Below are 14,636 nucleotides of genomic sequence, written 5' to 3'. Positions count from 1 at the left end.
AACCACTACACTACATTATAACTAGGAAAAGCCAAGAACTATAGGTTGTTTCAACTTGAAACATCACAATATGTAGAATGTATATCCCATGCCGTATTGCTTTATTTATAACACCAACTAATTAACAATACCATTTTGCTGTTAACACAACTTTTGGTATATATTCATATAGTGTAATGCACACACACACAAACAGTTTAATAGAACAAATGTCTTTCCTTCACTTTCATTTGTCACACTCAGGCTGTTCAAGACAACCAGGAGTTAAAAATAAATATAAACAAAATGCACAATTAATTCAAGATAGTTGCAATGGCTGAATCCTGCATGGTTAAAACAATTATGTTGCATTATCACAACAGATACCAATATGAAAGTAAAAACATTTTCTATTATAAAAAACCCCTTAATTTTCACAACTCGACTGAACCACCAGGTGGCACTACAAAGAAATTAAATCAAAAGTAAAAAGCACTTATTTGAGGATCCTAGAAAATGTAACACACACACACACACACACACACACACACACACACACACACACACACACACACACACACACACACACACACACACACACACACACACACACACACACACACACACACACACACACACACACACACACACACTATACATATATTATCTATACAAATATGTATACATACACATACACATTTAAGAAAGTAAAAAAAAAAATTACAAAAACGTTCTGAATGACCTTTTGAGGGCGTCCTCAGGGTGCTCAGATGACCACGCTGGTCCCACTCCGAGAACTCTTATCCTAGAGAAACACACTCACTTTAGAGCCCTGCTCACACCTCAGACCCACTCCACCAGCAGCACCTACGACAAGACTGTGTGTATTGATGACTGTGTGTCTCAACACGGCTGTGTGTGTATTGATGACTGTGTGTGTCTCAACATGACTGCGAGTGTGTTCTAATGTAACACCTGTAAAAGCATGTGGATGCAGAAGGGATGCATTTGATAGGCAGCGATGTTTAGGTGTGTAAGAGGTGTGTATCAGGTGTAGGTGTAAATGTGCAGTCCTATTTGTCTGTTTGTGTAGTCCTGTGTGTGTAGTCCTATGTGTGTATGTGAGTAGTCCAGTGTGTGTGTGTGTGTGTTTGTAGTCCTTTGTGTGTTTGTGATCCTGTGTGTGTGTGTTTGTGATCCTGTGTGTGTGTGTGTGTGTGTGTGTGTGTGTGTGTGTGTGTGTGTGTGTGTGTGTGTGTGTGTGTGTGTGTGTGTGTGTGTGTGTGTGTGTGTGTGTGTGTGTGTGTGTGTGTGTGTGTGTGTGTGTGCGCGCGCGCGCGCGTGCATGCATGCATGTGCGTGTCTACAGCAGTGAGTGCCTTACAGAGAGGCGCTCGTTCCGCTTGCCGGGTTTCGACCCAGGCTCATACTCCGTGTAGCTGGGCGGATTATCTACCCACATTCCTCCTCCCCCTCCTCCTCCTCCTCCTCCTCTCCTCACCGGTCCTCCCCGCCGGCTGCTGTCCTCGTCGTCGGAGCTCCAGGAGTTGCGCCGGGAGCGGTGCGGCGCAGGGGGTGAGTAGTTCCCGCGGGACCGGGTTTCGTACAGGTCGTCCCGGGAGCGGGAGCGCTGTCTGCCCAGGTCCCCGCTGCGGCTGGGGGCCCCGCGGCTCCCCCCCCCGTCCAGGGAGTCCTGGCTGTAGCTCCGGGACATGGCCCGGGACCGCGTCGGCGATGGACGGCGACCCCCTCTTCCTCCTCCTCCTCCTCCTCCTCCGCCGTCGTCACGGCGATAGGCGTAGCCATTACGGCTGCTGGCGCTGGAGCTAGGGGGGCGGGTCATGGGCGCCCTGGGAGGCATCCTGGCTCCGGGCTGCTCTCTGATTGGCGGGAGCGTGATGACGCGGCGCTCGGCCGGCCCGTCGTCGTTGAGGGCCGAGAGCATGCTGGGGGGCCCCGGGGAGAAGGGGACGGAGAGGGCGGGGGGGCCCATCATCGGGTTGTGGTGCATGGGGGGCATGGGCTGGGAGAACAGAGAGGGGTTCATAGCCATAAGATTCATCTCTTAAGAGAAAACAGAAAGCACAAACCAATGTGCAAAGAACAAATACAAAATTGGAAGATGAATACGCCAAAATACGTGATGGGAATCAGCAGCGACCTCACTACAACGAGTAGTACAACGAGTTGTGATATTACGAATCTGCAAATATTGTGATTCTGTATTTGTTGGGATTCTGTAAATATTGCGATACTATCTTCTGATTTTGGCCATCAAACAGAACCAGGTGGAGGGGGGTGTCAGTGGCTCACCTGCAGCAACGGGCTGGTCATGTCCATCCCCTTCATCTGCTTCTCCATGTAGTCCAACATCTGGTTGTTCGCTGGGGTTTGGTTACCATAGTTACTGGGTGGGGGCATGCTGTAGCCCATGGATGGAGGTGGAGGGAGGGGCATGGGGTTCATGGGCATGTTCCCAGCGGAGGAGCCTGGAGAGAGGAGCCAATCACAGACAACCGCTTAGTTGATTTGTGTGTGTCTGCAAGTGTGAACAAGTGAGTGTATGCGAGAGCGAGAGAGAGTAAGTAACAAACCTGCGTAGAGAATGGGATTCATCTGGGAGGAGTGGTGGCTCATGGGAGTATAGAGGGGCTGACCCCCGACCCAGGGAGCCATGGCCTTCTGGGCGTCCTTGATCATACGATGCTGCATCACCACTGCACACACAAGTAGTTTGATTCAACATTTGACCATACATCAAAGGAAGAACAGGATTCAGTGGTCATGTGTGACCTTTCTCAGTGTGTGTGTGTGTGTGTGTGTGTGTGTGTGTGTGTGTGTGTGTGTGTGTGTGTGTGTGTGTGTGTGTGTGTGTGTGTGTGTGTGTGTGTGTGTGTGTGTGTGTGTGTGTGTGTGTGTGTGTGTGTGTGTGTGTGTGTGTGTGCGGCGTGTGCATGCAGAGTAGTGTAGTACTTTCAGCAGTGCTGTGTGTTAGGGGTGTTATGATTATAGTGCCCACAAAATGACGATTGCTTGACTCTTCATATTGACAGGGCTCCTAGCTGACTGAGGTTTGTGTTTGTCGAGTGGCTGCATGTTTTGTTATGCTTTGACACACATTCCAAGTATATATCCATTGATAGCATAGTCTCCTCAGGTTTACTTGTTGCCTCAAACTAAAATAGTTTATTTGTAGTATTCTATTATATTGTAGAATTTAAATGCAATCAATGGTTAAGAGTTAACACCACTTGTGACTTATGACATTTATTAAATATGAAAAATAAATAATTAAGATTGATGATTATAATTGATAAATAGTCAGGATGGATCGCCTTAGTCTCCTCAATGCTGACAAGCCCTACAGCCTTTAACAACTAACTTACCAACTCTTCCTACAGCCTTAAACAACTAACTAACTTACCAACTCTTCCTACAGCCTTAAACAACTAACTAACTTACCAACTCTCCCTACAGCCTTAAACAACTAACTAACTTACTATTTCTCCCTAGAGCCTTCAACCAACATGTTTCACCGACTCAGACGATACAACTACAATAGTCGAACCTATTCGTGAACATATTCAACGTTACTGAGTGTGCGTGCTTGCGTGTATGTGTGTGTGTGTGCTTGCGTGTATGTGTGTGTGCGTGTGTGCTTGCGTGAATGTGTGTGTGCGCGTGTGTGTGTACCTTTCTCGGGGCAGCAGCACTGCTCCGGGCAGCAGGGACAGCGGATGTAGCAGCAGCAGCGCTGAGGACAGCACTGGCAGCAGCAGACGCCCAAGAGGATAATGAGGAGGAGCGCTCCCAGAATGATGAGGAGCACCGTCAGCCAGTCTGGAGGAGGAGGAGGAGGAGTGCATTACTATTTAGTCTGGGCTTTTGGTGTCTTTCCAAAGTCAGGAATAGTGAATTCAGATCCATGTCACAGAGGAGCAGGTAGGACTTGCTCTAGGATGCCTACAGGTGGACAGTGGAATCGAACCGAGAACTTTTGGGTTTGGAGTGGAACACCCTCACCAGCACTACTATACTAATGGGGTCACTCCCCTGAGCCCCATTAATGAATTGGAGAAGACAAAATAAGAATGGAACGTGACAGATCAATTGTACTTTAGGAGGGCGTTATATTTTTGGAGCATTTAAATATTTATGCTCCAAAATAAATAATGTTTATTTCGGAGCCTATATATAAACACTTATGAGGGTACATTCTTACGGTAAACAATGAGTTTGACTTCTTTGTCGTTGTCTCCTGACGTGTCTCCGGCCGCTTCGACGGCGCAGAAATACACGCCGTTGTCCCACCACATGATCTCGTTGATCACCAGGTCAGCCCCTGTGCGCACACACACACACACACACACACACACACACACACACACACACACACACACACACACACACACACACACACACACACACACACACACACACACACACACACACACACAAATTATATTTTGAAGTAACAAGTAATGCCAGAGAGCCAACATGACCTCGTTTTTACTGACAAGGACAGGAAGCAAAACCAGTTTGCAAACTAGTCCGGGTGAGGTGGAACAGCAACAGATCAACCAGTTTCAACACAGTCTATCCAGTCCAAAACACCTACACGATGGCTGAGGTTGCAGAAGAATGTGGAGAGTGAGAAAGCTATTGAGACATACACAGCTTTGACACACGCGTGGCAATGAGAACATCGAGCTACACCTCACATGATACTCAGAACACAAGGACATCTGTATTCATAGATAGGGAGAGTGAGGAGAACAGCAGGAGGGAATCAGAAGGAGGGATGGGGGAGCATAGGTACCTCAAGGTCAGGAGGTAATGAGGAACCGATCGTCACAACAACAGGTTACCATGCGGAACCCAGAGAAAGTTGTGTAAAAGTCCTTATGATTAGGACTTAGGAATGAGCGGAGAAGTACATAGGCCTAGTTCCTTAACGTCGGACAATAACTTACACAAACGACTCCGCCATATGTCAAGGCAAGTCGGGCTTATGTGTACAACCCATCATCACAGTTATAACAGTTATAGACCCACATCACATGACACTACTCAAACCCTGAACCGGTTATTCTTAAATTTTAAACAAATGTACATTCTGGGTATTTGCCTTCAAGTGCATGCTTGATTGCGGGTGCGTGTGTTTGCAACGCCCGGGTGCGTTCGTGCGTGTGTTTTCTAATCGCATGGGTGGCGCCGTTTACGAAATAACTCATGTGGCGATTGGAGTTTCATGAGAGAGAGAGAGAGAGAGAGAGAGAGAAACCGTGAGAAGTCCGGAAGAAAGGAGGTATCCCCTCCTTCCAGTGTGAGGGGGGGTGGGCAACAAGTGCTGATGTGTAACCGGAGATTCAACATTTAGAATGGCTGTGAAAGCAGGACGAACTCACTGTTCTGGATGGAGATCTTCCTCTCGCGGTACTCTGTCCCCAGGATGGCCTCGTTGGAGCCCCTCCTCTGCATCACCGTGCGTATGGTTCTTGTGCGGTCGGGGCAGTCGTTGGAGGGGTCCTGCCCCAGAGAGAGGGCAGACTGGTAGGCTGAGGGACCACAGAGGAGAGGGGGGGGGGCACCATTAAATAGAGTGACTTAAAACATGAATCATCCGCGGAGTGGCTTAATGGCTCAACCTGTAAGTCCATCACCAAAGTATAATATTAATTAATATATGATGCCTTCCTACGAGCTTGGTTCAGTTCCAGCTTCAACTCCTTTGCTACATGTTCTCCTCTCTCTCACACCACTTTGCGGTCCATAAAGGCCATGAAAGTCGTTCACGGCGGAGAAATGCTTGACCTCAAAGTCTTCAACCAAACCATACACACACGCACAAGCACAAGCACGCGCACAAGCACACAGACACGCACACGGAGCCAGTGAGTCAGAACAAGGCGATGGTGAGAGACACTGGTGTTAGCACAGGTTTCGGTTTTGCATCACATTCTCCTGCTGTGATGAAAGAAGTGAAATGTTTACTTCTTTCATCATGAAAGGGCACCGGTACTGTACCAACATCCTTCTGGCTTTGTAAACAGGAAGGCACAGGCATGTGGGTCTTATCGGCCAGGATAGGATGGAATGGTGTTTGACTCACAGAGTAATGGTTAAATCCCCAGTGACCACCTGTAGGCATTCTTGAGGCCAATACTCTAACCTCTACCTGCACTATATAGCCTATAGTCTCTGTACTGCCTAACCCCATTCTGCTTCTTAATGACCTGTCGCTGTACATTCTAACCCTTACCTGCTCCTTAACAACCAGCAAATGTACTGTCTGACTGAGACGACAGTCTCTTTCATTGTTATTTAATGAAGTGAAAACATATTCATAAATCAATAAATAAGATAGTGAAAAATAGACTTCCCTCCGTCCTTCCATTGTACAAAGACTTAACTTACTACCGTTGACCAGTTAACTAACATCATTAATTGGAAGGCAGAATAGAGTAGAGCTCATGTCAACAATATGTACAATTCTCTCTTATTCTTTACTGTGGTACTTCAGTGTGGCGTCACCTCTCTTAGATTATAACAGGCCCCATGCGCCCGAGCCCAGGTAACCATCTCTGTGGTGTGCAGGTGGAGGGGCCCCCCTGACAGACGGCTGTATCAGGGGTCCTTACCTGTGGAGTAGTACTCCAGGACTGGGTCCTTGCAGAAGGACTTGAAGCGCCAGGTGACCAGGACGTCCTGGAGGTTGGCGGAGGTGGAGTAGTCGCAGCGCAGGATGACGGAGGAGAACAGCAAGGTGCTGCGCTCCGCCTGGGGCACGGTCACCTGGACGCCCCCCACCTCTGGGGGATACACAACACACAACACGCGGGTCAAGCTTTGGCATATTATTGGTCGTTTTTAAAAGAAAATTGGCATTGTACTTCTTTTAATTGATTTAGAACGATTTGCTTTTATTTTGACAGTGAAATCACATGGTCACGTTGTTGTTTTTCGGCATTGTACTTTTTTTTTGTTTCAGTGTTTTTGGTCATTTATTAAATAAGATCAATTCGCTTTGACAGTCACAGCACATTTTCGAGGCATTTGGGAATGTTAAAATGGTGCTATAAAAAATACATTTGTTTGATTATTGTCATGAGCCTATTGTCATGAGCCGACGTCATAGTTTGTGTATGTAGTTGGGTCGTTTGGTAGTAAATAAAAGTAAGCCAAGGACTAGGCCTTCCAGCCAGAGCAAGGACTGAATGAGTAGGGAGCTGGAACAGTAGATGTTTCTTTGTATTGTGTGTGTGTGTGTGTGTGTGTGTGTGTGTGTGTGTGTGTGTGTGTGTGTGTGTTTATTTTCAATGTGGTAGAACCAGTAAAACCAGTAAGAGACAAATGCAGGAAATAGTCCAGACCGAAACCTCCAACAGCAACATTGACATGTTTATAGACTACATTTTTTTAACCTCTGGGGGTAAACTTAAACGGCAAACATTTAGACGATAAATTTTCTGTTACAAAAACCACAAAAGCCTTATATAGGCCCTAGGGGTAAATACGTCAATAAGCTCTTAAAATCAACTAGGAAGAAGAACCTGTTACACTGGAGCAAGCCTACAACAATACCAGTTGGCAAACAGTTGAATGGAGGCTTATTTTTTTTAAGTTTTGATCCATTAAACAAATAAAAAACATAAACCTAAAGTGATCATGAGGCCGATACTCATTTTAAAAGTGGATGGATGCCTCTGAAAGTGGAAACAGGTGGATCTGTAGAAGAAAGCAAGACCCCTTGCATACGAAACCGTGATGACCTACCTGAGGATAGGAGGAACAGACAACATGCGAGCAGTAGACCCCGCATGGTGCAGCACTTGACGCAGCCCACCCGGGACGCGGATCAGACTGATGCGTGGACTGGATGTGGTAGGTGGGCCTAATACGTGTGTTCCAAGAGACCCCCTCCCCAAGGTATTCCAAGTCAAAATACACACGCTATTGTTTGGCTGCTCCTTGGCTCGACTTTGTCTATGATAGTGTGTTATCTTGATTGTGTGATGCCCATCTCTCCTCTGTGGCCACGCCCCGAAACAGGTGACCAGGTGAGCTGCCTCATACTGACGGTGATGACGTAGGCAGTATTGCCTCCTCTGCACCGGCGTCAGTTTTCTCACACCGCCGGTGTTGTCAAGTAAAGTCACATTTTATAACCGTTGGTTAAGTTTAGGTTTTGTGTGTCTGATTGTTTGTCAGTGACAATATATGTCTTGTGTATGTAACATGTATTAGTCTATTAGTCTCAATGGTATTGCAGACGCTACTTTTCAATGGTTTTCTTGGTTACAAAACAGAAATATATAAACATACAAATATGAAACGCAAAGTTTTACACATCAAAATGTGATGTGTAAGACATCTGAACCGTTGACATTGATGATTTTTTATGACTGGTTTTGAGTCCAGAAACTGCAATTCCCGTTTTGTACCACTAAGGGTCGCTCACACTTTATGAAGAGGGGTCGATTTATGCTAACTTATTCCGATGTTCCGCCAAAGTGTTTTCTATACGTCAATGGTAAATTCATCCATGGTTTATTTAGACCGCAAAGGTGTTTATCATCAAAGCTATTACCATGTATGGAGTCAATACTGTACATTAAGTAGGCTACAGTAGGCCTACGTTAAATTCCTGTTGCCCTGTACTCGATTTATTATACAACCATTCTACATTCATGAAACTTTTAAACAAATGTATTCTTTGTATTTGCATTTAAGTTCATGCATTTGAGTGTGTGTGCGTGCGTGTGCCATGGCGTGTATGATTGTGCAACGCGTCAGCGCGTTAGTCCTTGCGTGTGTTCTTATAACGCATGGGTGGCGCTGTGTTACAGCCTGTGTACAAAAGTCATGTGACGATGGGAGTTTCATTTGAGAGAGAGAGAGAGAGAGTTTTTGAATATTATCATCGCAGTGATGTCATGGTCACATGATGACCATGTCTCAGAGTTCCAGGGGAGTTGTTGAGCTGCATTCCTGGAATAGTCAGAAGCTAGAGATATAGTCAAGTCCTCCTCCCCATCTCGTATGGGCTTCACACACACACACACACACACACACACACACACACACACACACACACACACACACACACACGTGCACAAACTACACTCACACAAAAACAGACATACACACACAGACACACAGATACTCAAACAAAGAAATGATGTACACACACATCATGACTCAACTTTGTGGATTGTGTGTGTGTGTGTGTGTGTCCTTGTGTCGGTGTGTTCAGAGTTTTAACATGCGTGACTCATGTTGCAGTCGTATCCTCAGAGGTTTTGTTTGCCCAGGTTCATCTCCATCACCTGTGGGGTTTAAAACGTCTGAAGACCACGCAGGCGAGCGCTTTCACGTCTTTATTTACGAACCACATGCAGAAGGTAAACAAACGCTGGCCATAAACAGAGACATCAAACACAGCGTTAATAAATAGCTAGGGGACGGCACCGTTTAGTCCACTAGTTGGAGGATCTGGTTAAGTAGCAGTTACTCTCAAGTCCACTCTTAAGCCTACTGTGGTAGTGTTGGGCTGAGCTGGCAGACAGCTCTCTGTGTGTGTGTGTGTGTGTGTGTGTGTGTGTGTGTGTGTGTGCATGTCTGTGTTTAGAGATCATATTGAACTAGTTGTATTGTAAACAGGGACAGGTTGTTATTCCTACAATGGACACATTGTGGCTCTTACACAAAACTAAAGAGTAATTTCTCTCTCTCTCGCTCTCTCTCTCACACATAACAAACACACATGTAGATGACATCAGGGACAAGCATTGTGAGACAAAATATTCCTTCACAACTTAACCAACCCTGCTTTGACAAAGTTGGAAACAAAAACGCTTACCACAGAAGTGTGTCTGTGTGTGTCTGTATGTGTGTGTGTAAGTGTGAGAGAGATAGTGTGTGTGTGTGTGTGTGTGTGTGTGTGTGTGTATGTGTTGGATTACAGATAACACTGTTTGTTTAGTTGTCAACAACAGTCCAACGATAAGCAAAAGGCAGTTGAAACAAATCAGAAATGGCTAAACACACAGTTACGATTATGTCGGAGTGAAAAGACAAACATCATTATCTACTATTCACCACCATCTTAATGCATCGTGTCCTGGAGGTGGTGGACTCCTTCATCAGCTCTTAAAGAAACCTGGACGTTCTCTGTAACAACACATCCTGGGTCGATCTCACGGACCAGAGCGTGAGTCATGACGGAACTGGATAGACGACAACACGGGCGATGTGAAATGATGTCACACTGGGGAGAAGACGCTGGAAGTAAACACATCTTCACCACCGTCACATTGATGATTCAATGACCACCACACATCACACACTGGTATCCTTGGCTCAGCCTCCCTGAACTCAAGACAATGAGTTGAGGTCTCCCTTGTGTGGTGGAGGTGAGTCTGTGGTATGAGGGGTGAAGAGGGGGTTGGTAATGAGTCACATGGGTAACCGCAGAATATGAATCCCAGTAGAGTTAGGTGAAGGACTCATACAGGTCTTGTGTTCTGGTTAACACTGCTAGTAAGCTGTAGTCCCAACACATTGAGGAGTTGGTGTGTTTCTGGAGGGGATTCTGAGAAGAGCGCAGACACGACAACAGCTGGACAGAGCTGTGTGTAGTACCCTTATAATACAGACCGGCATCCAGAAACAGATCTACAAAATGTGAGTTAGTAAACACATCACTACAAGGTAAAAAAAAAATAAGAAAGAAAGAAGGGTATCCTGATGGTTAGGGTGTTCTCTCTGGTCTACCAGTAGACGTTCTAGAACAAGGTGCCCCCTCACTCCTAATGGCCATTGGTGCCATGGATCTGAATTCACTGTAAATATCTTTGGATAAACTAATCTGGCAAAATGACTAAATGTTAAATACTATTTAGTGTTCCTGGGCCAGTTTGGGATACGTTCTAAATGTTTTACTTTTCTGTTTTGATTGGATAATTCATTAATTAATTATGTTTAATTATCGTGAAGTGTATGTGCGCATGATGGACACAGGGCGACATGCCGAGGGAGTGTGTGTGTTTGTGAGTGTGTGTGTGTGTGTGTGTGTGTGTGCGTGTGTGTGTTCAGAGTGGCGTGTCTCACGTCTCAAGTGTTGGGTCCATAGTAGCCACCCTGTCACACACCACCGCCGTGCCACCGCCACCATAGCCTGCGGCGGTGGCGGTGAATGGCTGCATTGTGCTGGGAGGCTCTCCCAGTGTGCTCCCAGTACAACTCGCCCAGTACGGGCTGGTTTCTAGACGGACTGGGAGGAGCGTCTGAATAGAGGCTCGAGGGGGGGACCCGGCCACGGTTTCCATGACATCACGGAGCCATGCGGAGCGGCCAGCGACGACATCACTACGACTACTGCTACCGCTGCTAATGAGCAGCGCTGACATCATCTTTCAGGGACGCCACTGCTCCTGTGTGGCTGGTGGACAAGTGTGTCTTTCAGAGGATGTGTGTCTGTCAATGCTTGTTTCTAGTGAGTAGTGTGTGAGAGGCAAGGTGTTTTAAGCAAATGGTGTGTCTGTGTGTGTTTTTAGTGTACAGTATGTGTTTGTGCGTGTGTGTGTGTGTGTGTGTGTGTGTGTTCGTATGTATGGATGTCCAGTACGCGGGCTTTCCTCCCACTGTACGTCAGCTCATTGGTTCAAATCGTCCTCCGGTGTCACTTTCTCCACTCAGGGTCGGAGTCTGACGACAGTCCCTGTCTGGACCGCTCCGAGGACCAGGCCCCCTCAGTCCCCTCCAGAGGTCTTCTGAGGGCCAGAGCCCTCCGGGCCCTCCTCGGGCCCCCTCACACGATGAGCGAGTCCCGGCTGAGCAGTGTGTTCTGGGGGACAGAAACATGTTGAGATGAAGACAACGGAGCAGGACCAGTAGAACCACATGAGAACAGAAGGGTGTTTAGTCGGAGTGAGACAGCGAGACGTAGCGGATTCAAACCTTAGCTTGGGTTAACCATCACAACCTGGGTCATGTCCATGTTCTGTTTAGTGTCATTTAGTGTGACATTGTATTTGATTGTTCCAAGCCACACTCCTGAGTTATTTTAGACAAGAGCAGCTGATAAAGGACATGTTAGGGCCGGTGCCCGCATCGCTTGTTTCTCTGGCAGAAATGCACTGGCATGGCATGGAAGCACTGGGAAGCACTGGGAAGCGCTGGCATGAAGCGTTTGTTTACTGCTTTCATGACAACTAGCCATGTTAGCTCCTCAGCTCCTAGCTCAACATCGTAGCGATAGCTTCTTGTTATACATCCGTAAGAGATAAGCAGCATATGCAGACACAAACATGACACATGATTTGTGAAAGCAACTAACTCTAGAGCTGTGATTCATATCTAACAAGCTACTCTATTCCAAAATGAAATGTTAGATTACAGTTGACATAAAGACGCTGGGCGCTGTGCTTTCTGTCCAGGCTTCCACATATGACGTGGCTTGTGTTGAGAACCTCTTTATTCTCAATGTTGAACTTTCTATGACCCAGGTTTGGGGGGGAGCAGGGTATGGCAGGGTAACCAGACAGGGTGTGTCTTGTTAATACTGTTAGATATTAACATAGCGAGAGGTTCTACCTAGCGCTCACTCTGGTAGCATGTGAACCTGACCTGTCGAGAGTACAATAAAAACACTTGAGCCACCAGGGATGGACACCACAGGATTATGGGAAGCGAAACTATAAGACAACAACTGGCCATGCAAGCATTACAATCAATCACCTTTATGCTACGGTTCCATTGCCCACAATGCATCAGTTCAACATCCAGCGGGACACTCACCGTCTTGCGGGGCTTGTCCCGGGGTTCCTCCCTGCGATTGGACGACGCGAGGGCAGAGGATTTAGACGTCTGGCTGGACGCCGGTCGCGGCGAGGATCTCTCTCCGCCTCCTCTCTCTCCCCACCCTCTCTCTCCCCCTCCTCTCTCGCCCCCTCCCCTCTCACCCCCTCCCCTCTCTCCCCCTCCTCTCTCGCCCCCTCCCCTCTCACCCCCTCCCCTCTCTCTCTCCGAGTAGGGCGGCACTGAGTCCGTCTCTCGCCGGCCGTTGGGCGAGCGGCTGCGGAAGCGTCCTGATTCGCCGCTACTCAGCTTGGAGCTGAGCTTGGAGGGCGAGTCAGAGTCCTGGTCGCCGCGCCCCGGCCCCGCCCCCCTCAGCCGCGCCTTGCGCTCCAGCAGGCTGCCCAGGAAGCTCCCGTCGTAGTCTCTCTCCCGGGTGGACGAGGAGGAGGGCGGGCTGAGGCGGGGGGCCGGCGGCGGGGGGCCGGCGCGGTGGCGCTCGCTGTCCCAGCTGTTGCCCCGCCTCCGGGTGGGCGAGGCCAGGGGGCTGACGGGGTCGCCGCCGCCGCCGTCGGACTTCATCCTCTCTCGCCTCGGCCACCCTTCCTCCTCCTCGCGGCCGCGGCCGTCGTCGTCGTGGTAACGATGCGGCGGGCCGTCCCGGCGGGAGGGGGCGGAGAGTTGGCGGCGGAACTCCCGGAGCTCCATCCGGTCGCCGGCGTCCTCCTCGTCCTCGTTGCCACGGTTACTGTCCCCGGGCCGACCCGCGTCCCCTCGCCGCCGGTAGGAGTCCCGCTCCAGCTCGTCCAGCGAGCCGGTCGGGCCGATGGAACGGAACGCCTTCCGCTGGAGGAGCTCGGACCGCGGGTTCCACCTGAGAGAGGGGAGGGAGGGGGGGGGGGGGGGGGGGTTTGTTTGTGTGAGTGAGTGAGTGAGGGTGTGAGTGTATGTGCAGGTGTGTGTGTGTGTGTGTGTGTGTGTGTCTATGTGCAAGTGTGTGAGCGTGTGCGCGTGTGTGTGTGTGTTCTGTTTGTACCGTACCTCTCCGGCTCCCTCCCTCCGGGCGGTTTACGCGTGGACCGGCCCGTGTGCAACGACGAGGGGGCGTCGTCACTGAAGCGCCGCGGGGAGAGGGGCCTGCCGTCGTCGGGGGCGTCACGGTCGTCGCGGTCGTCACGGTCGTCGCGGTAACGCTGAGGTGCGGGCGGGCTCCTCTGGTACCGCTGCGGCTCTGGGCTGCGGTTGCCACGGCAGCGTTGCTGGTGGTGATGGTCATCCCCCGACTGCAGGGCGGGGTCGCAGTCCGGGATGGCGGGGAGGGCGTTCTTCTGGATGTCCCGGTATGTCTGCCGGAACCCCGCCTCCCCCTCGTGGAGGGAGCTCAGCTCTGATAGGCTGGACGCTGCGAGAGGCCACGCCCAAACGATAATGTGTGAACAAATCAGTGGTCAAACGTTTTCAGATGAATCAACGAAAAAAAAAATCTATGAACGTGTGAACGACGAGAGAGAAGAGAGAGCGAGAAGACAGGAGACTGTGAAGACATGAACTAGAGAGAAGAGATAAGACCGTGAACGCATGAACTCGAGCGAAGACAGGAGACGGTTAACACCGTTGAAGGACTTCAAGGTACAAGATCAGCAAGGCAGAGAAAGGCATGGAGGATCTCCTCTCTCAGGAGTAAAGGCAGCCTCATCAGGCATTCTCAGGCATGATGTTTATTCATGAGAATATGAAGGAATGCAGAGAGGCATGCCAAGACCAGAATAGAAGCTCAGGTAGAGAAGAGGCAGGCATTTCACAGCCTAAACAAACACAACTTCAAACCACAGGAGGAAAACACCTAATGGGGATTCTCT

General features: G+C 48.9%; 2 protein-coding genes across 2 annotated transcripts in view; both read right to left on the bottom strand.

Annotated features, from left to right (window-relative positions):
• Positions 1-745: 745 nt before the first annotated feature.
• Positions 746-7,801, bottom strand: ildr1a (immunoglobulin-like domain containing receptor 1a; the record flags this gene model as incomplete). Its single annotated transcript, XM_084475830.1, has 9 exons — positions 746-784; positions 1,364-2,002; positions 2,293-2,468; positions 2,574-2,696; positions 3,673-3,819; positions 4,202-4,321; positions 5,388-5,537; positions 6,621-6,791; positions 7,756-7,801. The coding sequence occupies 9 exons, from the start codon at positions 7,799-7,801 to the stop codon at positions 746-748; spliced, it is 1,611 nt and encodes a 536-aa protein (XP_084331956.1).
• A 3,990-nt stretch (positions 7,802-11,791) lies between these two features.
• LOC311356182 (uncharacterized protein) overlaps positions 11,792-14,636 on the bottom strand; it is a gene marked incomplete at both ends in the record, with an annotated part of 14,371 nt that continues 11,526 nt past the window's right edge. Inside the window, 4 exons of the mRNA XM_084475938.1 lie at positions 11,792-11,827; positions 12,781-12,893; positions 12,990-13,651; positions 13,819-14,179. Of these exons, the coding sequence (XP_084332064.1) occupies positions 11,792-11,827; positions 12,781-12,893; positions 12,990-13,651; positions 13,819-14,179 (1,172 nt within the window). The remainder of the gene's footprint in view (positions 11,828-12,780; positions 12,894-12,989; positions 13,652-13,818; positions 14,180-14,636) is intronic.

This window comes from Micromesistius poutassou (genome assembly GCF_964030765.1).
Source record: "Micromesistius poutassou genome assembly, chromosome: 12".
Lineage (NCBI taxonomy): Eukaryota > Metazoa > Chordata > Actinopteri > Gadiformes > Gadidae > Micromesistius > Micromesistius poutassou.
This window is presented reverse-complemented; position numbering and strand designations above follow the sequence as displayed.